At 33.2% G+C, this 23,635-nt stretch overlaps 1 protein-coding gene across 1 annotated transcript; it reads left to right on the top strand.

Moving 5' to 3' along the window:
• Nucleotides 1-808: 808 nt before the first annotated feature.
• LOC127839911 (uncharacterized) lies at nucleotides 809-21,904 on the top strand. Its single transcript, XM_052368302.1, has 7 exons — nucleotides 809-1,150; nucleotides 6,240-7,240; nucleotides 7,426-7,665; nucleotides 11,304-11,351; nucleotides 13,124-13,249; nucleotides 14,135-14,257; nucleotides 21,858-21,904. Exons 1-7 carry the CDS (start codon nucleotides 1,041-1,043, stop codon nucleotides 21,902-21,904), a joined length of 1,695 nt encoding a protein of 564 aa, XP_052224262.1. The 5' UTR covers nucleotides 809-1,040.
• The last annotated feature ends 1,731 nt before the right edge of the window (nucleotides 21,905-23,635 follow it).

Below are 23,635 nucleotides of genomic sequence, written 5' to 3' on the forward strand. Positions count from 1 at the left end.
AGACAGGTTTAAATCTGGAGTGGACAACTTTATCTTAAATTAAGGTCAATTCAGGGTTCTTACATTTATAAGTTTGTCAGCTTGATTCTGAACATAAAATTTGGCAAACATTCAAGTGAGAACTGAACAAACATGGGCTGTTTATTAAACTCTAAGGTAAATCAGATAATTTGTAACCTTAAATTTCAGAAGCGTGCTTGTTAACTACATGTTATGTGTAACCTTATTTTCATAAAATGGTTTGTGTCTGTTTATCAGTGAAACTTTAAAGGGAACGTCAACCACGAATGACGAAAAAGAAAAGTTCTAAAAATCATTTTTTTTACAATTACAAACTGTACTGGTTTTTATTGTTTAAAATATCACGACTGGTATAAAACATTACTGGACAAAAGTTGTTAAATTTTTATATTCTCAGTATATTAGGTAATAAATTTTACTGGGTACAGGTACAAGGTAACTACCAGTTAATTATAAATAACGCAAGTAGATTGATCATCATCGTCACGTGGTAATCCCAGGAATGCAAATTGTGCGCAAATCGTGCATGCGTAGCATATATTTTATATATCAAATGATCAATCTACTTGCGTGTGTTTATCGTTATGTGACCTATTTTCGCTCGATTTCACATCGCAAAATTTTATCACCGAATATACTGAAAATATGAACTTTTTTCAAGTAATGTAATTTACCAGTCGTGATATTTTAATCAATATAAAATAATAATTGTAAAAACAAATACGGTATTTTAGAACTTTTCTTTTTTCGTCATTCGTGGTTGACAGTCCCTTTAAGCCAACTTAAAGTACATGGTCTTCTTGTATCTTGACTGTGGATTTTGTACTACAGTGTATATTTGAACAGGACTTTGGGCGTAAACTGCCATTTTAATTAAGCTATTGCAAGGTTGAAGTTTTAGCACATAGAAAAACTGTGTGTGTCTTTATAAATACTCAGTCTTTTCATAGGGAAAGGGTCATAATAAGTGTAACATAGTTTATCAATCAATGAACAGTTAGCATTATCTTACGAAGACAATGGAGGATTCGCTACTGAAATGTGATGTCCACAAGGAGAACAAACTGGAAACTTTCTGCCAAGACCACCAACAGCTGTGTTGCTCTGTTTGTGTATTACTGAATCACAGGTAAGTTACACACAGCTATGGAATAGATGGAGAGAAAGCCACAAATCTTAGGTGATACTTAAAAAGGGTGCCAATAAAAACCTTTCAAAATTACACACAAGATGAACTGTTATATTATTTACGTTATAGAAAATTGGCTTGTTTTTCTGGAATCAAATAAACATCTGTCTTTTTGTTTATTATTGAGCTGCACTTCACACATGTTTTATGCATTTTACATTTTTTCTTAACAATGTTAAATGGTTGATTGTTATAATTTTTGAAGCAATCTAGATCTATAACAAAATGATCACATTGTTGGTTTTGATTGGTTGGGGACTATATTTATTACATTACTTTCAGTTGCTTTTAATTTCAAACTTGTTACTGTGTACTACAGTTTAGTTTTTAACTTCAGCAAATAATCCAAGCACTACTACTCTTCCAAATTAAGGTTTCGGGTTATGCTCTGGTTAAGGTAAACATTCTCCATATCAATGTTTCTACTATAGACGTTGAATTGAAATTTCACACGTGTTTGGGGTCATTTTGGTACATGTAGTTAAATAATCAATTTCAATACCTCTTACATGCAATTTTTTTTAATTATGTACCTTTTTGTACTTGAAAAATAGTTGAAGAAAATTGGCAACATCTGAATATCATTGTTTCTACTACAGACATTCAATTGAAACATCAAAAATGTGTTCAGGATCGTTGTCTGAGGTTGTTGACTTGCTATTGAGCAGAAGTAAGCCTATTGTTTCTACTACAGGTATTCAATTGAAACTTAACATGTGTAATTGGTCATAATGTGAGGTTACTAAAGATAATTGATAAATCTGCCTGCAGTTAATGTTTGTGTGCAACAACTCCATATCTCTATATCTACTACGGACATTAAAATAAAACTAACCAGTATATGTTCAGGGTCTTTATCACAGCTTGTTGACAAACACTTATAACTGTGATAGCTTTATAAGATTTACCCCCTTTTGCACTTATAAATGTCAGGTTAAGGTATGGTTGCATTTTGAGATATATGAACAAGTTTGCATGCATGAAGAATATATGTCTGTAACTACTTTATATATTAATTTTAACTTCATACACGTTTTCAGGATAATAATTTTAGGTCACTTACCAACGCCAATAATTCTGACCTGTAATGTGCCAAAATGATTCCTATTTTTATTATTCCACCTGAGCGCTACATTGTAATGTGGAGCTTTGTGATATGCTTGTGGTCGTAATGCGTCGTTTGTCAACATTTACCTTGTGAACACTCTAGTTGGCTACATTTATGGTCGTATCTTCTTGAAACTTGGTCAGAACATGTATACCTGAGCCGAGTATGAAACTGGGTTCCTTAAGGTAAACAATTAGGTCACTAGGGCAAATTGAACAAATAGCTCATGAACACTCTAGAAGTCATAGTTTTAGCCCAATCGTCATGGAACTTGATCAGAACATTTGTTGGAATGAAATCTTGTCCGAGTTGGTTGTGGTTTGACTTAAAACATTGCAACCAGGAGGTGGAGCAGTTTTCCTTATAAAGCTATGATGAAACCTCGCAAACACTCTAGAACGCATTTTTATTCCAATGTTCATGAAACTTTTTCGGATTTTTTTAAACGATAGCTCTGTTGAATTAGACCATGTTGCTATTGGAAACACAGCCCTCATGGCGCGGCGCAGATTTCCTTATATCAATATGGTTTAACAAAACACTTTATAAGTCACATTAAGTCCATGTCAAAACATGGCTGCCAGGGGTGGATTAGTTTTCTTTATATGGCTGGAGTGCAACCTATTGAAAAGTTTAGAAATCGCATTTTAAGTCCATTGTAACATGTGTTATTATGATATCTTGACAAAGGTCGAAAATAGTTTAGGTTTATAAAAAAATGTGGCTGCAAATGGGCGTGGCAGTTTTCCATATACGAGCATTGTGAAACCTTGTAAAAACTCTAGAAATCCAATTTATAATCCAATCTTCATCAAACTTGGTCAAAAGAGTTTTGCTAACGATATTCCAATCGAGTTTGAAAATAGTACTGGTGCATTTTTAAACATGGCTGCCATGGAGTGTGGCACTTTTCCTTATGTGGCTGTACTGAAACCTTGTTTACTGCTCTATTGGCCACATATATTTCCTATCCCCATGAAAACTGGTTAGAATATTTGTCGCAAAGATTGAAACTGGGTAACGTGAGGTAAACAAACTAGGTCATGAGTTCAAATGAAATCCCAAGCTTCTTAACACTCTAGAAGTTAAATTTTTGTCCTAACAGAAACGTGGCCAGTACATCTGGGCCAAGTTTGAAAATGGTTCCAGCCTGTTAAAAAATATAGTTTTCAGGGGATATGGTGAGGGTAAGGATTAGGGACGTGGCGGTTTTCCTAATATGTCTATAGTTAAACCATCTTTACACCCTAGAAGTAATATTTTAGTCCAATCGTCATTAAACTTGGTAAGGAAATGTGTTCGTATGATATCTGGGCCGAGTTTGAAAAGGGTTCTGGTCTATTGAAAAACATGGTCGCCAGGGGCGGGTCAGTTTTCCTTGTTTTGATATTTATAAATCGAGTTCACTCTCTTCAAGTCACTTTGTTTTAGCTCAACCAGTCACAGCTCATTGTGAGGTTTTGTGATCACGCTCTTACCGTCATGTTTCGTTTGCTGTCGTCACCATTATCTTTTTTAACTCTTAAGAAGTCAGATTAGTTGTTGGATCTTGAAACTTCATTAAACTTTGTCACACGATTTGTCCCCATGATATCTTGGCTGAGTTTGAAACTGGAACATGTGATGTCAAAAACTAGGCCACTAGTTCAAATGAAAGAAAAGAGCCCTTTTACATTCAAGAACTCGCATTTATAGTCCAATCTTTATGACACTCGGTCAGAACATTTGTTGTAATGATTCTTATGATGTCTCAGCTGAGTTTGAAAATTGTTCCACTTTGTTAAAATACATAGTCACCATGGGTGGGGGAAGTTTTCCTTATATGGCTATGGTAAAACCTTGCCTTGTTTACTCTTAAGAAGTTACATGTATCCAATCTCCATTAAAACTCGGTCAGACCATTATTTCTAATGATAATTTTATCTCACCTGACTTCGATTTTTTTTTAGTTTGTTAAAAAAGTATGATATGCAAGCCATGGAATGGGGCATATTTCGTCATATTTCTGTAGTAAAACCTTGTTGTAAAACATTGTTTATTTTCCAAGCTTCATGAAAATTTGTTCTTATGAAGTTTCAGCTGAGTATTGAGTAAGAAAATGGAACCGGTTCAATGAAAAGACATGGCAAGAAGTGTTCCTTCAATGGCTGTTGTAATACATTGTTAACACTGTAGAAGTCACATTTTTAGTCCAATGCCTAGGAAACTTTTCAACGCATTTCTTTAAATGATATCTTGGAAAAGGTAGAAATTGGGTTTGGTCTGATGAAAAAAATGGCTGGCATGCGGCGGGGCAGTTGTCTTTATAGGATATATTGAAACCTTGTTAACATTCTAGAAGTCATTTTTTTATCCAATCTTCATGAAATTCGAAAGATTTTTACAAATGATAAATAGGCTGAGTTTGAAAATGGCTGAAAAAGGTCAAAAGGTCTTATTTAAAGGGGCCTTTTCACGTTTCGGTAAATTGACAAAATTGAAAAAAGTTGTTTCAGATTCGAAAATTTTCGTTTTTGTGAGGAAACAGTAATACTGAACATTAACCATGCTCTAATATAGCCATTATATGCATCTTTTGACGATTTAAAACCCCACAAATTATAAAGTGTTGCAACGCGAAACGAATTAATAATTTGGAGAGTTCTGTTGTTGTCGTTCGATTTTGTGAAAATACGAGGATTGGTTATATGAAGTATAAAATACACCTAACATCACACATGGAAGGATGGCCGAGTGGTCTAAATGGGTGACATTTTCTCCCGGACTCCATGGGTCAGTGGTTCGAGCCCTGCTGAAGGTTACCTTTTTTCTTTTTTTAATTTTATTCTTGATATTTTACTGGAGCTTTTTATATCCAGTGTTAATATTTATCAATATAAAGCATTTAATGACAAACTTCAAAACATGCCACAATCTGTGAAAAGGCCCCTTTAAGAAAAAAGCTTGTTAACACTCAAGATGTGAAATGTCAAGTCCTATCTTTATGAAACTTGATCAGAACATTTTTTGTAATGATATATAAGCCAAGTTCGAAAATTAAAATGCTCCTTTAGATTCAAAACTTGTGTTGCATAAAGTAGTTTATTATGTCTGAACTCCACCTTCTAAGAACAATATAGTTCTTTTGGGTCTCAGGTGAGCACGTTAGGGCGCATAACCCTTTTGTACTTTTAAATTTGTGATAAGGCTTTAGTGCAAAAACTTATATTCTATATATACTAAAGATATAGTATTATATAACAATGTATTTGTTATTGGTAATCACATATGGCCACTGAGCAATGGCTTTTGTACATAAAACCTTTAGTTTGCATGACAATTTTGATATAGCAAGCCTTTCATATCACTGTTGCTTAAATTAGAATTTAGAGTTGTTTTTTAATACCTTACATTTAGGATGGAGATATTTTGACAATTATTTTTGTGTATGTAGCTTACATGCTGGTCTAAGGTTGGATTGCATTTTGGGCTAGTGGGGTAAAGTTCTCTGTTACTAAAAATACAAAGAACATTGTTGCAATTACTTAAATTTTGATTGATCTATCTTGTGGTAAGTCTGTGTGTAAAACATGCACATGTACACCTATCAAATAATTTATTTTGGCCCAGTCGAGTTTAGGTCATGTACTAAAATAGAAAAAATGATTTAACAAAATAACTTGACATTGCTTCGATGTAGTGTGCTGAATTTCGTTCACAGTTATTTTATTCAGGTGAATAACAGAAAATGTACATCACACTAGAAAGCAGAGTTTAGAATTTGTGCTCAAAATGTTTTCGAGGCATGCCCTGTTTGGAGTATGATAAATTATATACTTATTATTTAGTTGAATAATGAATAAACTTCAATATGATATTTAATAAGTTTACAATACGTATAAATGGAACATGTGGTAAGTTTGATTTATGTTTGTGTTGCAGACAGTGTTGCAGTGTGATTTTTATTAGTGACTCAGTCAAAAAGATGTCACCGGATATGCGACATTTGTCTATCAATCTTCAAACCATTCTTGATGAACTAAATAAGTTTAAGAGCACACAAGAGGCAAGCATTCAGTATGTGGATGTATCATATAGTGAAAAATTACAAGAAATCCAAGACCTGCGAAATAAGTTAAATGCTGCTTTGGATGTACAAGAAAAAACAACCATGAAAGAACTTGATGAAATTAGATCCACATTGCAAACCACTCTCAAGAATGATCTTGACAACTGCAGCAGGCTGAAGGATGAATTGAAACAAATTAGTGAAGCTGTTAATGTTCTTTATGATAAGGGTAAGAAAGAAATTGAATTCATAGCTTACATAAAATGTCTTGAGAAAATACAAGAGTCTAAGACCTATCTGAAGAAGAACCGTGTGGACGTGCAGAGTTCAATTATATTCAAGGCGAATATTGCTTTCGAGAAGTACCTGTTTGAACAGGAAAGGTTAGGGATGATTGTAGACAGTATGCAGTCGCTCAGACTCAAGATGAATCCAGACCAGATGATGACTGTGAAGAGGATATCAGAGTATAGTGTGAGAATATCAAGTGACACACGCAGCAACAGCGGCATAGGCGTTTGCTGCCTGCCTAGTGGCCAGGTCATTGTTACAGATAGTTATAATAAGAAAGTGAAGATGTTGAACGAGCAGTATCATGTGTCCAGTCACTGTGATGTGCCTTGTTCTCCAGAAGGCATTTGCCAAATCACATCCAGTGAGGTTGCTGTAAATAGTTATAAAGATGTGCAGTTTATCTCTGTGATCAATGGGCAGCTGGTAAATGGGAGGAAGGTCCAGTTACAGCATGCAGCCTGTGGTATTGCCCACCATCAAGGATCATTGTATGTCACCTCTGGCTCAGCCCTGTACCACTACACTCTGGATGGATCCCTTTTGAAAAAGCTTTATGAGGATACAGGTTACTATGATTCAGGTAATTCAGGTTATACAATAAAATCTCTGTTCTTGATATTTTTTTAAACTAATGATTTTAAAATAATATTTGAGAAAAAAGTAAAGAAGGATTTAAAAAATTATTTTTCAAAGGAAACTTTTAGAAAAGGAACAATAGTGTACATGCTAATATCATAATGCTGATACATTTGTTATGTTTTGCAGTGTTTAAATGTGCAGTTAGTCCAGATGGGGACAGGATCTATGTCACCAACAATTCGCAGCACAAGCTCATCACTCTTGCTACTGATGGCACCCTGATATCCACCTTCAAGGACCCTAAAATACAATCCCCCTGGGGTGTACATGCTACACCATCAGGGCAAGTGATTGTCGTTGGAGCCGGCGACAATTCTCTCATACAGGTGGATCATGAGGGGAAAAACAAACTGGCAGCTTCCCAACGTCTGTCTGCTACAACACCCACATGCACCAGATTATTGTTGGACTTAGTTCTGGCAATATAATCGTTGTTATAGAATTGCAATAGTTACAGTGGAACAAAATATTGATATAAATACGGTTATGAGTGTTAATTCCTTCAGTTTTGAATCATATAGGTTTATATCTAGTTGAGAAAAAAGAGTTTATCTTTTGTTATTAACTATTTATTATACTTTTCTTTGAAAATGAGTTGTGTTAATTTTCTAAACTTTGTACCATTTTAACATGTATGGTAACTACAGGTATTTATAATCTTGATGCTGATAGTTCTTTAGTGTCGCTCATATCAGGCCAACAATAAAAACTTCTTTGTTCGCCATCGCCTACCTTAACAATACATTTCTCCCTACCAGTACTCAAAAGACTGTTTTGTTGTAAAATTATTTGTTATTTTATTTTTAGTGTAGTCTGTAATATAGCATTGACCTTTGAGTTATTAAATGTATCTACAGGAAATCATGTATTATTGGTCATGTAGAAATTAAACTGCATTGTGTATCATCGACTATCATTTAAAAATGTGCATAATTGAACATGAAGTTATGTTTGTATAAAAAGCTTTACCTTCTTACCCATTACCAGCAACCTTGGGAAGTCTACGGCAAACAAACAATTGTTTTAGCTTGACATTAGTTATTGTTTGTTACAAAACACATGTCTGTTTTGAAATAAATGTTTAAATCAATAAATGGTAATACATGTTACGGTACTATGTTTAGAAACTGTTTAAATGTATTAATATTTGATTATTTATATTGCCTGATAGGAATGTGTGTAATTATCCATTATATATTTTTAAGAGATAAATTGTATGTTTCTGTTACTGATATTTTTTTTCTAAATGAAACTTAATGGGATTTGGTATATTTGCTATGTTCTTATGTGGGCCTTTTGGAGGAGTTATTATACTTCTAACTGTATGTTTTGGAATAAAAGATGTGTTGTAATTAGTTGAAGTATTTCTTTAACTATTAAACTACCTCAGGCTTAAATTTTAGCATGGTCATAATAAAGCGCACTGAAGTTTATTTTTACCTTTCCAATAATATAGGCCCACTGGTGGATCAGACTTTTTTTTGCAGAAATATAAACCAATTATTGCTATTTGACATAATCCTGAAGTATCTATAAGAACTATGCACCAGAACAGATAGAAATATTTAATTTAAATACAAGTAGAATGTGAAAACAATGTTAAATCAGTTTCAATTGTTTTGAAGAATGATTATCTTACTTAAGTACCAAATGAGCTTTTGTATTGGTAAAAGAAACTAACCAAAATTAAGCAAATCATTGTAACTTTTTTAAATAATTATCACAAATGTTTACCATCATTAGACGACGTGTTGCTTGTAACACTCATCTGCCTACCTCAACAGTCAATTAAGACTTTAATGTTGTAATTCATCATGCAGTTTTTCAATAACCTACCTCAAATGTTCACAATGAGATGACTATGTGGCCCGTGTTATACTGTTTCCCTCTCTAAATGATCGAGGTCACACTTTAAGGTCAGGGAGTACAATTTCCCATAAAACATCTTGTCAGAACTGTAACTTCATCACTGACACCATTCATCATGCATTATGAAATAAATTATTAGATAGTTTTACCATTTGCATCATGTAACAACATGTCTCCTAATCTCGCTATTAATGTTGAAGGTACATGTTTAAAGTAAGGAATAAAACGTTGTGTTAAACACTGTAACTTCATCATGCATAATGCAATAAAAACAAACTTACCACAAATGTTCACCATGTGCTGATGGCTTGTAACCTGTAAGATCGGTCTTCTAGCACATAGGTTAAGGTCTCATTTATAGGTCAAATGTCAAATTTTGGCATTGTAAACCACAAAATTGACCACAAATAATTGTACGACAAATGTTTATCATTTTGAGGTAGATATGTTACGTTTAAGTCCTCTACCTGTTCAGCAAAGGTTAAGGTCACTCAAAAAATCGAACAAATATATTTATATTTCAGGTAGTCAAACAATTTCAAGCTTTTTCAAGCTTCATATAAGTAATTTAAATAATTTTAATATATGAAAAAACTATGGTTGGCATGGTGACAGAAAGAGTATTAAAATAGCAATGTTATATCAATCGTGTAATTTGATACAGCTGGCTTTATCCCACAGTCCTTTACCAGTTATTTTAATTCATTCAAAATTATGTCCGGCAGTTGGAACCCCAACGCAATGCTTTCGCCAACCCCAACTCTCCGACAGTTTGCATATAGTAAATGTCTGCCTTTCTATCTGTCAGTCCGTCTGATTTCTTAGGCAGAGCATAACATAGGCAGTATTAAAGGGATTCAAGTGGCATTGTACATACTGATGTACAAGAACAAATGGCTTTTCGTATGTATTGCCCATTAGTCAATTGTCTTGTGCGAAGCTCAACTCTATTAGTATTGAAGGTATTTCAATAAAACTTGGTACGTTTATACAGGATTTTAAGAGAAAATTCTAATTTCAACAACATTACCTCAATAATCAATGTTATTGAAGTTGTTTTCCAGTTGCGTTATGTTAGTTCACTTGATTATGAACAGCTATTGTGGACGCCCTTTGTGCATCCTAAAACAAGGTCACCATGTCAATTCTAAGAAAATAATTGTCATTACTCCAAAGGCCACATTTCTGACTCAATCTTGATGTAATTTGGTCAGCAACGTTGCCAAAATGTTCACCTTAATAATAGCGAGGCCAAGTTCGAATCTGAGCCACATGCATCCAAAAACTAGTTCACCAAGTCAAATCTTAGAAAAAACATATTTAGCTTGTTAACACTAGAGGCCACATTTTTTTATCCTAATACTATCTTTGCTGAGTTTGAATCTGGGTCATGTTTGGAAAAAATCAAGGTCACAAGGTCAAATTTTAGAAAAAAATGTTTTATCTTTTTGCAGGCCACATTTATAACTCAATCTTTATCAAACATGTTTCGTGGGTTTATTTGAAAATATCTGGGCAAGTTTTTAATCCAAGTCAAAGCTACCAGTATATCTCAAGCTCAATTCTTAGAAAATACCTGTGTACTAATTGGAGACTACATTTATGACTAAACCTTGATGAAACTTGGTCAGAATGTTTATTTTGGCAAAATCTGGATCGTGCGAGATAAAAAACTATGTCACCAAGTTTAGTCTTTGACAATTATTGAATCTTGAACCCATCTACACTATTGTTACTTTTATATCTAAAGAACACTGAGTGTGTTTGTTTGTTTGTTTGCGTCAAACTTTAACATTTGCCATAACTTTTGCAAGATTGAAGATAGCAACTTGATATTTGGCATACATTTGTATCTCATGGAGCTGCATATTTTGAGTCGTGAAAGGTCAAGGTCATCCTTTTAGGTCAAATGTCAAATATACAGCTTCAAAACGGCGCAGAAGGGTACATAGTGTTTCTGACAAACACATATCTTGTTTGAAATAAAAATGTTGTAGACAGGCCGATATTCCCGTTTTTTGGGAATATATTTCTGGTGATATATTCATTCTCACTGGATATATTTTTAGAATAGAATTGAAGAAATATAATTGCTTGTTAAGCTACATATACCAATCTTTTCTGTTACATTTTAGGCAGACTAAAGGTTGGCAAGCACTTGGCCATTAACAATATTGGTCATGGTATGTGAAAATACTACAATTTCTTTTCTATGTAATCAGTTTTAAAATTATTATTAGCGTAGATGTTTCTAGTATCAGCTTTTGCAGCTCAAGCTCTATTCAAAGTGAAGAATTACATATCAAAACGAGAACTATCTAACTTCTTACACAAAATTAAAATATAAACAGTAACGTATTTTACATGGTTTATCATATAAGCTGTTATTAGATATATTTCATGTAGATTTCATTAGATTATAGACTATTGTTCAAAGATCCATTAATAAATCCATTCATCTGGTTTTCAAAAACAAACCATATGACAAAAAAAGTTTTATCACCAGCTCATTTATATTTTAATGCCAAACATTGGCTATTAGTTTATTCTTCTGGTACCAGCCCACCACTCATAGCTATTGTCATACTGCAAATGACAGGCATGATCACATCTATATCTTCTGCAGCTCTACATGTGCTTAGTGAGCTATTCAAGCAGTTTACATTTAGTGAAAAGATAAATGTAATACCATTTTCCTTGTACCAATTACTGTATATTCCAAAATAATTGCAGTGGATCATTACCCAGAAGGCTTTAGGAGTAGTCCACTGCTCCTTAGACAGGACATACTGGTCAACAGTCTTCCCATATAAATCATTTCACTCGCTGGGAGCTTGGAATGACATGACATACAAACAGATCTTTAAAAGATTAATAGAATAATGATAAATGGAAAGTAGAGTTAATGACTAAGCCATCTCACTTTTGTAATGCCTTTGCATGCTAATCATGATCTCAAGGAGGCTTGGTAGTTTTGGTTATGGACTGTTGTGCAACCTTGTTATAACTCTTGACGTCATATTTTTGACCACTTAGCGTAAAACTTCATCAGGAAATTTGTTAACATGATATAGTTGCTGATTTCAAACAAGGTTTTGGAAAGAGCACAAAAGCTGCTCTAAACAATTCAGTTTCTACTTGTCTCAGGTGAGCAATCCACGGGCCTCTTCTGTTTTTATTCCAACTTTACGTGTATGACATTGTTATTTTATACTGGTATGGTATACTAGGTATCACTTAAGTACAATATCTTATTTACTGAAAACTATTTATTGTACTTGGGTACATTTGCTCTACATACTGTGTGTTTTGTGTCTCAATGCAAACAAACAAACTTTTTCAGCAACCTGGCATAGGTGGAGAAGGTAAGCATCATTATTTTGAATAACTATAATAATTATATGCAAATAAGCATTTTAATATCACATATGCAGATTTTATATAACTAAGAAAATAGAAAGTTGAGTATTTTAAACTCACAGTGTGTTGCGAAAATGAAAATATTAATTTGAATTTAAGATATTAAAAAAAACGCAATATGAAATTCGCAATTTGAACATTCTGTTTGCATATATTGCAATATGAAAATAGTCACTTGAATATTATATATGAATTTATTGCCATGTAAAAAATCATTTGAATATTATTCAAGTATGCAGTTTGCACAAAATATTGCAATATTACAATATTGTTTTTAATATTATGTATGCATCTGTTGCAATATGAAATAGACATTTGAATATAATATTAGTATGCAGTATGCAAAGACTCTTACAAGATGAAATGTTCATTTGAATATTATTTTGATTTATGCACAAAGAATATTGCAAAATGATAATATTCGCCATAAATCGGTCCAGTATCTGGATAATTATAAACTTTTGAGATATTAGTGTTTAATATGTACTTCTTATTTATTATTATAAGGATACCACATTGCGGTTGCTTGTTTCAGTGATTCCCCACCAGGACTCCGCGTTCCTCTTCACAGACCCGATGCGATTGGTTTGTTTCTGGATCGCGCTCGAGGATGCAACGCTGGAGAACGGCTGCCTCTGGTTCATACCAGGGTCATATAAACGTGAGTATGGATGGAGATTACAGTCTTCACAACAGTCTGGGTCAGTAATATTGACTTGTTTATCAGACCTTGTGACCAGTAATGGGTTGGGTCTTTTGTGGAAATTGTTGTATACATTTTGTTTTCAGATACTCAGTAAGCGTTTGCAGATCTTCTATTTATTATATGTATTTGGTTACTTTGTGTATTATCTTATAATCATTTAATTAATCAGAAAAGTTATTTTATTTCGCTGCACCTTTATTGACCAAAAAGTCGTTTTGCAAATTCCATTTTTTGCCCTGTCCAACAAAAGTTTTCTTTTTCATTATGTATCTTAAGTTAAGATTACAATTCAAAGCAAATACATAGCAATCAATGTCCGAATGTCGTATATTGTATATTGTAAAATGATACTTATATTGGGATTGAAGGCAGACAGAGTAGTTTGGTTTGTACTATGACATGTTGCATTATATGCCACTGGAATCCATCTAACATGTGCAACAAAATTTATGTTACTATAAAACTTTTCATAGAATAAAATCGCTTTGCTCAAATAACATTGATTGGTGATTTTTCGTAATTCCATTTAATTCTATTTAAAGTGTTACTGTGCAATTTTGGGAATACATTAATCCTAAATGTTTCTTTGTTGTACTCTTCAGTCAGGGGTGGGTTTTTTTATTGGTGATAATGACTCTTATTATGAGTGATGAAGTAATTGAACTTTGAAAGTGGCGATCGAGCAGGTTTCTGACCTTGAAATCAAACCCTTTTCCTTATACTCTCCAATGTCCAATGTTTTATCACTAGACCATACGGCTTGAATTTCGGTCCTTACCTAAATTTGAAACAATATCTATTTTGAGATAGTACCAATTTATGTAATTGTATATGGATTAGTGGGGGAAAGGCGCATGGTGCGAAACCATAAGAAGGAACCGGGGCAGTCCGGTATAGTCTTTAGAGGAGAAAAAAACTCCAAACACAACGATGACGATTTTGTGGATGGTCCTGTTAAGAAAGGTATGTATGTCACCAGCTTGGTTGCATGACTACTGGAAAATGTTAAGTTTGTTTTACTACAGGCAGTTCAGAGACGCGTCATTTTGCAATTTAAGGAATGCTCGTGGAGGATAGTTAAGGAGGTTGGGATCATATTGCAATCTTCATGTCCATACATCATTTTGTCGGTCATTCTGATGTTCTTATTTGTATTTAGAGTATTCAGCGTTGTTTTTTCTCACCACTTTTTCACGTGTATTGGTACCAGTCCGATTGGGAAAATTAGAGTTGTTAATGGCAAATTAATTATTTTTTAAACTTTTTTAATTATTAATTTTAAAAATTGTCCAAAATCAGATTGGAAATGGTACTGTTTTTAGCTACCAATTTTATTTAAAGTAAGTAATTGCTTGCAATGTATTGTAAAATGAGACTTGCTGAGCAATTGTCTTACAAATGAGTTGTATGAACCATAAAACCTAATGAGGTTCATGTGAAATTATTTATAATCCTGCATGCGTAAAACATACCTTCGCTGGCTTAATATGGCATAAGGTCCATTATTGCATGAAGCTCTAATATGCTCACATAAATCCAATTAAGTATCACACTAAGATAGTGTGTGCAGTGCTCTCAGAAGTGGTCGCAATTATTATTTTCTCATTAGTTTCTAGTCAGCAATAGTGTAAATTTTAGGTAGGACCACATCTACTCTTTAACTCTTTAATTGACAACGTGTTTGTACCTTATCTTTCTGAAAAAAAAATGTTTGTCGCGTGTCTAAGAATTGTATGAATTGTATGTGCGTCTTAAAGTTGGTGTTTAGTCTGTTGCAGTATTGGTGTCTTTTTGTTTCAACCGCATACTTTGTGAACACATTGAGCTATTGTAACAAATCCTCAGAATAGATACATTATAGCAAGACCTGTCTGAGGCTGTCTCGGTTTTGCAAATTAGTTGCTAAATAAGTTGGGCGTGGCAAACGTTACTGTTGCAAAAAAAAACATAAAAAAGACTTTCACTTCATTAGTTGAGAATAAATTGTGAAATTGTGATAAAAGGTTGTACACAAACTTGTGTTTAAGTGCTTTCTAGTTCACTTGCTCATTTGCTGCTTAAGATTATTGAAGGACATTTCTTCGTGGCATGTACGATGGTTCTGATTCGTGAAAAAGTCGTGCATAGGAGTGAACGCAACACATCGCCTGATTCACACCACATCTACACGTTCCACATGTTTGATCAAAAAGATACACACTACAGTGAGGAAAACTGGTAAGGAGGGTTATAAACTAGCATTTTGACCTTATTTTCTCACATGTTACCGTTCAATACTTTGTCAGAAAATAATAAACGTAAAGTAGTATCTGAAAATTTAATGACCAATCTCAACTTTCATCGGCCATGTGTCGGTGGGCACCTTCTAATGTATACCATGGGTTAAAAGGTTTTGATCTTGTAAACTAGGTTTATAATGTATTCCTCTGGAGCCTGCTATATTTCACGCCCATGGATGATGTTAACTTTATGATAGATACTGGTATGTAAGGCAGAAACATGTGTGATTACATGGTTTTAGTTATTTTATTCATTGTCGTGCATTTATACTTTCCTTTTTATATTCCTTTTTCAAGACCTTGATAATTGTTTAAATCCTGATTTTTACTTTAAAATGTTGTACATATCACACTTCACAGAGTACGAGATTGTTGAAGTCTTATGCTAACCTTGCCCAATGTTTACAAAGCAAGACACTTAAACAAACCAATATTTATTTTTTTAGATTACAACCGACCGAGTCCATGCCCTTCCGCAGACTGTTTGCTTGAGGTAACCAAACTATCGGTAGTGTCATAGGGCAGTTTTGTGAAGTCCAATCATAAGATAACTACTAGTGAAAAGCAATAACCCACAAGACCACAGCCTATGCAAAGATCGGCCAGTGATGTATCCGGAACAATTGATCGTTCTGCATGATTTGATATGATAATCTGTTTACCTAATATAGTATTTTGCTCAATATAATATTTGTTCATGACATAACAGAATGTATTTTGTTTCAGAATATTATACCAAAAATGTGTGTGTTAGGCAAGGAAAGACTCCTAATTGACTTTAAAGAAGTGAATATCACAGTGAAGATGCTAAATCTCAATGAATATTAAAAAATATATAATCTCCTAATATTGTTTGCTGGTGGATTCAATGAAAACAAAACAGTTACAAACCACAAATAATTCTATAATACAAAATAAAGGAAAATATCTGACAATTGAAATAAACTTTTGCATGGCGGGTCAGATAACTTTAATGGTAGGTTAATAAATGTATATGTTTTTTGTAATTCTATACTTACCCCATGTTAATTAGATATATTTATTCAAGGCGTTTAATACAGCTATTATATGCTAGACCTTTACCAAGAAGAGTTTTTTAACCAATGATCTATTAATAAACATGTTAATTGATAGATTTTTTATTTAACTAATGCTGTCCTTTCATTTCAACAAATATATATATTATGGAAAACCACATGAAAATAACGTATTTACTGAAGCAATATTGAATAAATATCAATATGATATATTTATGCTAAACAATTATGTATGATATTATTTTTGATCTACTAGCAATAGTTTATTTTATTTTATTTTATAAATAATTATTTTTGAAATTTTAATTGAATCGACGGCGGTTTGTCGGAAATACATTTTGGTGCATACCTACCGGTAATTCAAAGATCTATAAATTAATAGTTAGTATATCTCTGCTTTATGATTATATCGTAGAATATTTTGGACTGCACTTTTCTTTGTGCTTTCATATTTTTCTATTATTATATATGATTTTAACTATGATTAGGATTGCGTGTTATCTTAGTTGTATAACATATAATATTTGTAATGAAATTATCAAATAAAAGATAGATTTATTCTTTGGTGTACTTATGGCGCGGAATTTTGATGTTGAAGCTATACAGTTATTGTCGTGACCATATCTCCGTTTTTTCGTCCTTAAAATATAAAAGCAAACACGGCTAAAGGACATGTTCAAGGAATTTCTTACTGCTTTTTGAAATATTCTACTATGTGGCTTAAACATTGTTATTTATGCTTGGAGTGTTCTGAGATTAATAGAATTCTTCCAGGATAGTTGTGGAACCAGAAACATACTTGTAGCTATGCTGACGCTATATCCAGTACGCCACATCTTGTGTGTCGGTCTCCCCACGAAATATCTGAACAGTGTCTTAATCTCTCCTCTGAGTTGAATGACGCCCATGGACACTTTCATTGCGGCAATTCGGTTCGATATCAGCCGATAAGCACTTAGTCTTAGTCTGGACCATATAACATTTATTTGATCAAACTCTTTATAAACATCAAATTCATGTATTAAAGGAATAAACATTTATTTACACAAATAACTTTATATCAAATCTGAAGTTCGTAAATTAATCCTTAAGTTTAAAGCCGTTCGCCTTATTGACCGTTTATGTTTTCAGCAACGCTGTCCAGAACGGTCTGTTTTGCAGGTTTGTGTGCGAATTTATGAGCCTTTGAATTTTTGTCGTGACGAGTTGAGTTATCGTAGTTTTAAGTTACCAATATCCGCCTTTATCCGCATTTTGACTAAATTTACCGGATTTACGATTGATAAAAGGCTCTACCTACAGGTTGTGATTTAGCTAAGGCAGGTTGGCTCATCCCCCTTTCATTTGTAAGCCCATGTTTGAAGCTCACCTGAGCACCATGTGTTCAGTCGTTCCTTTCCAATCGTCAAACAAGTAACTTGCACTCTGGATCAGAAGCCGATTTATTCTATCTTGAGATGGTCGATGTATCACGATTGTAGTTACCTTATTAACTTGGTTTTGGACATGCTCAGTATGTATGTTCAGAATGGATACGAGATCATGCGGTGCAAGCTATTGTCGACTGGTTAATGACAGATTCTCCTCCGTAGTTCCCGGTGCAAAAATTTACTCCGTAGTGTTATTTGAAAAACAGTCAACATCTTTTAACCGAGGGCGTTTTCTACTCCTATTAGATTTTAAGGAAACGATTATAAACATATTTAGTGGCGAATTGGCTTTAAAGATGGTGGTAAAACACCCATCAACACTGTTAATAATTTATTTATTATTTATTAACCCACGTTAAACTGTATACAATATTGAAGATGATAATTCGTGAATTATAAATTCCTCATCTTAAAGTGATTAATCGTACACAGTCAATGACATAGTATTCTGGTAAGCCGATATTCACAATTAATGTTTCCCGAAGGAAGTTTGTTTCTGTTTTTTTGGTTACGTGAAGGGCTATATATACTAAACTATGCTTGATCTATAACAGATTTTATAAACGAAGTCCCGAGTATGAAATGGAGATAGAGTAAGTATCGACCGGTCATCATTGCTCATCCTGGATCACTAATGTGGTTCAGCAATGCAAGAACGGAGCTAGAGATTTTTTTATCTAAGTATACAAAGTTTCTACATGTTTAGGTGAATTGTTTTTTTGTCTTTGAATTTTTTCATATACCCTCGTACTATTTTATATTGTGAATAATAAAGTACTGTAACAACCCAATAAAGTGTAGAGTACTAGGTTAGCATATGCGACGAATTTTTTAAAAAGCAAATACACTTTTGTTTGAGTTTCGGCTTTACTAAAATAAAGTTGAATTAATTGATAAAATTCTTAAGTCATTAGAACACTCAAACATTCGTACATAGTAGTTGAGCACATAGAAGTTTTTTATTGATGATTTGTGTAGCTTGGATAATGATCAATTGAAGATATAAAAATATAATAATTGAAAAAAAACTTCATGATTGCATCAGTAATCCATTCATATCCATACATATATTTAGTCTATTTATTCAATCATTATTGCAAAGAGATATCTTCACGTTTGAAATTGTATGATCTTTATCAGTATTTATGAATGGCTATATTTACCAGAATATGAGGTAATTATAAAATCGACCAAGTTCATAATAAAACATTGGTACACCCCTAAACGACATATATTTGTTGTGGATCACACAAACCATAGACAACTATATTGCAAATGTTGGTAAAAAAAGAGGACTAAGTTTTGTATACGGCCGTTCGGCTAGAGTACAGCTTGGGTAGACATTCATTTGATTGAGAATCACTGACCATGCCCGTAAGGGTAAGGCCGCCCGCCCTTATGTTTGATTATTGGACTAGGATATTTTATGAACTTGAAAGTTCCTTTTATATCCTGTTAATTAGAATATTTTGTGGACTTGTTTAATAGCAGAATGCAATTCAATGAATAGTTTTTCGAGTTGTGTATGTGATGTTATTCCACCGAATTACGCATCGATCATTTTTATTTCTTTTCAAAACGGTAAAATGACGATTTTATTAAAATCGTTTGCTAGAGATTATATATTCCAAATCTGAATCAGTATTAAACATAGCTGAAAAAATATATTAATATGTTTCGTGAGATGACGTCTGCGAAGAACCAACGACATCAATCACTGTTGAAAAAACTATTGCAAGTGTCAAATGAAGATCATATTGGACCAAACTTTACCTTACATTCATTTTATTGTCAATGCTTTGGAAGAAAGGGTAAACGCGGTCAAATTGAAACAGCATTTGTCTCCTTATACTTGACAAAGTCTTCGTGCGGATGACACGTTCTAAAGCAGGGAATCATACTATTACATGACGTTCCGTCTCACATATTTTGAAACATTTGATTACATAATTACATGTTATGTTCATTCTCTATTTGTGTATTGAAAACATCTTAAATTATTCCCTTTTATATAATATTTAGGCAATAATATTATTATCGCGACCGGCTGATATACTGGGGAAGACAAGAACACGATTTTATATATTTGTGACGTTATATGAATCTTAATTCTATAAAACATATACATAATTAGTTCACAATTTAAACAATTCAAAACAATCAACTGGGTTTCCCCTCTGGTCTACTATAAAGATTATTTGAATATCTGCACTCTGCAAGAAAACAATGAAACGCATAATAGTTGAATAAAACAAGACTGAAATATATCTTTAGAACTTCCAGTCCCAGCTACAGGTCAACATTAACATTTACAATAACTTAGTGGCAAAAACCATAATATCAGACACAGATCGAATGCATCATAAAGACAAAAAACATACTACATAGTAACAAAATGCATATAACAATATATTTTAAACACAGACGTGCTCATCAAGTATAAATTTTCGTGATGTAAATTTATTTTCAAGATTTTGAGGGATTGTGACTTATGTTTTATAATTCATTCATAATGTTTAATGATTTTTATATTTCTTCAAATTAAAATAAAATATATCAATCGGGGTGTTAGTATTTCTGCATGATATAATATACTGTTTCGTCAATAATGAAACTTGGCAAATCACATTGTTCAATACTTCGAAATAAGTCGAAACACAGACAACTTTTAAGAGTAAATTTCTCTACAGAGATGAACGAGGATTACTTGTTCTGAAATATGAGTTACATGTTTAATTTTTGACGATGCTGCTATCAGCAGCGAGTCTAAGTTATCATACCATGTAAAAATTATTCACAATGGCGAGCTATGTAAAAGACCGAGCCAGTCCGATTGAGATAGAGCAGTTTTTCTAATCGGCCTACCTCGCTGATTAGCATTGATAACATTCTCCAGCAGAGTTGTCGTTCGTGTCTCAACAAACAACAATTGCCGCGTCCATGACAAAACTTTCTTACAGCATACATCGGCTTGTTTGGCTATTTAGAAACTGTCATTTAGGATATATGAGTTATTTATTAACTAAATCTCCGCTAATGTCAACAATGGACTGAATTCGAAGGATATATTCGATGTGAATGCAGGACTTTCTGAACCTTAAGACTTGACAGCTTGACACGGCAATACTGGTATTTTTAGTTATCAATTTAAGTAACATTTTGCTTTGGAAATTGTATTCGAGCATTTTTTACGACTTATTGAATGACTATGATACCCGATATCAACATATCACATTGGATTGCAGATCACCAAGCTGTCCTGAAAACATTGATTACAAAGTCTTTATTCAAATTACTGGTTTGTATTATTTCTTCTTTCTATTTTAGTATCTGATATCATTTTAAAGTCAAATGAACTGTGTCACAGTAAAAGAGACATTAAGGCGATTGTGGCCAGTTTGGATCTTGATCAGCCTGCAGTCGCTTGAAAGCTGTTTGCTTAAAAGCGGTTTTCTGACAATAACAACTTGTTTAATTGGATACTGATTAGACTGTCCTTTCCCTGTGACCTGACTCAAATAATAGTATTGTCATTAATCAAATGATATTATTTCGAACATAAATCAAGTGTGTTTTTTTTCTGGTTTCTCAGGATCAATGACTCCAGCACTTTCGTGTTGTTGAGAATTGAATACTTAAGGCGATGCTCGGGGGCGTAAGATATGTTGCATCTTCCATTATCTCTCATGAACTGACTCAATAACTACCGAGACGGCAATAATTCATTAAATTTTTGGTTTGGTTGCTCTGACAAGAGATCGAAAAATATCAGAATCTTCCTAAAAGCCTAGTTGTAGAGTGTCGTGTTTGATTGCAGAAGGTCATGCTGCGGGTTTGATCCCCAGAAGCGACATTGAAAACTAGCCATCTTTGATATCTAAAAGGCTGCTAAACCTGATATACTAAGATAATGTGAATTTTCTCTCACAATGACATGATGGTCATCAGTTATATAATATAAAAATTCACAGCGGTAGTAAACAATGAGACAATAATTAACGAACGCATATTTCATTTGTCTTTGACACTTTGAGTTTGACATGGCCTAGATTGAAATATGTGACTTGATTTTACCAGCACTCTTGTGACAGAGCTAAAGTGTAATTGTACCATTGAAGATCACCTAAATCCAAACTTGCTATTATAAAAATGTGGAAAGTTTTAAGGTTGTGACAAGTAAGCAGAAATGGGTCATAACCGAGAGGCCACAACTGATCTATGACTGTTTTAAACAAGATAAATCAGTGCCCGATTTAGATTTCATTACATAGTTCAATAAAAATTAATTTCAGAAGACTGGTAACAGTTTAACGTTAATGTTACCAATGTGTCAGACCATGGCCTTTATTTTAAAATCTAGGACATGCATGGTAAGATGATGCCATTAAAGGTTATACATTTTTTCAAGCACATACAAATGTAAACATGTATCTGTAACTAATGTAGAGTTTATAAATAGTAAAATGCACTAGGTCAGAAGGCATTTGACTTGTCTGCTGGTGCATTGGCACACCAAATGGCTATGTTGCAATTGTTTGATGGACTGCTTGGATGTGTAGGTACATTATATAAAGTATATCAAATTGTATTATTTCAAATATATTTGCATCTAGTATACTTATATTGATAATGTTTACAAAATTAATGTATATGAATGATAAACTTGACTGAAATCATTTCAATGATACTGAAATCATGTACAGCACTTTATACTGATAATTATTTAATTATGTTGCTTGATACAATCATATACCTCTATATCGATTTAGATCATACTGTTACTTCAGTGGTGAATTTCAGTGATTAAATTAAATCCAAAATGTGAGTCACTCCCATCTCTCTCCTGCAGCGCGCATGCCTGAAGGTCCTGCTGTGTACCAATCCAGATCCAGATCCAAAAATATTATACATAATTATGTATCATGTTGTTAAGAGAGGATGATTTTCCCTCTGTTGTATCATTGTATTGTTTTACTTTTTTAATCAGTGTATTTAAAGATATATAAACATAGCTCAGGCGTCAGAGCTTCAGGCAATGAATATTTCCCCCCTTGATATTTTTTCTAATGGATATTTTAGCTAGTTCCTACATTCAATACAGTCAAATATATGTTAAGTAGTATCTGTACACATTGGTAGATTAAATTTGTACACTAAATATTATTTATAAAATTTTAGTGTTAAAAAGGCATAGTACAAGTGTTCATGCTAGATGAATAAAGAGCCTTAGTCAATCGGTATTTAAACATATTTAAATGGTAAAATTTTCTGAAATGTACACATTTACTCTTGAGCACTGGCCAGATATAAAATGTATACCATTTAACCACTTTTATATGAAGTCCTGACCAGATCTCAAATGTTTATCCCTTTTCTCTGTCACCCTAGTCATCTCCTGTTGATCACCTAACAAACACCTATCAAAATGGCAAATTATATACAGAACAGTTAATTTTATTCAATGGTTGAATGAAATACTTCAGAAAAAAATTACATCCTTTTCACATGAAAATTTAACTTTCACAGTCATGATAAACAAGAGCCTGCACCCACACAGATCAAAAATACTTTTTATTTGTGGATCAACCCATTTCT

Source organism: Dreissena polymorpha, chromosome 7 (genome assembly GCF_020536995.1).
Source record: "Dreissena polymorpha isolate Duluth1 chromosome 7, UMN_Dpol_1.0, whole genome shotgun sequence".
NCBI classification, from domain to species: Eukaryota; Metazoa; Mollusca; class Bivalvia; order Myida; family Dreissenidae; genus Dreissena; species Dreissena polymorpha.

Coding starts and splice junctions, on each gene's coding strand:
- LOC127839911 (XM_052368302.1), top strand. CDS start 1,041: ATGGAGGATTCGCTACTGAAATGTGATGTCCACAAGGAGAACAAACTG. Junction 11,352..13,123: donor CATTAACAATATTGGTCATG/GTATGTGAAAAT, acceptor TGCTTGTTTCAG/TGATTCCCCACCAGGACTCC. Junction 13,250..14,134: donor CATACCAGGGTCATATAAAC/GTGAGTATGGAT, acceptor TATATGGATTAG/TGGGGGAAAGGCGCATGGTG.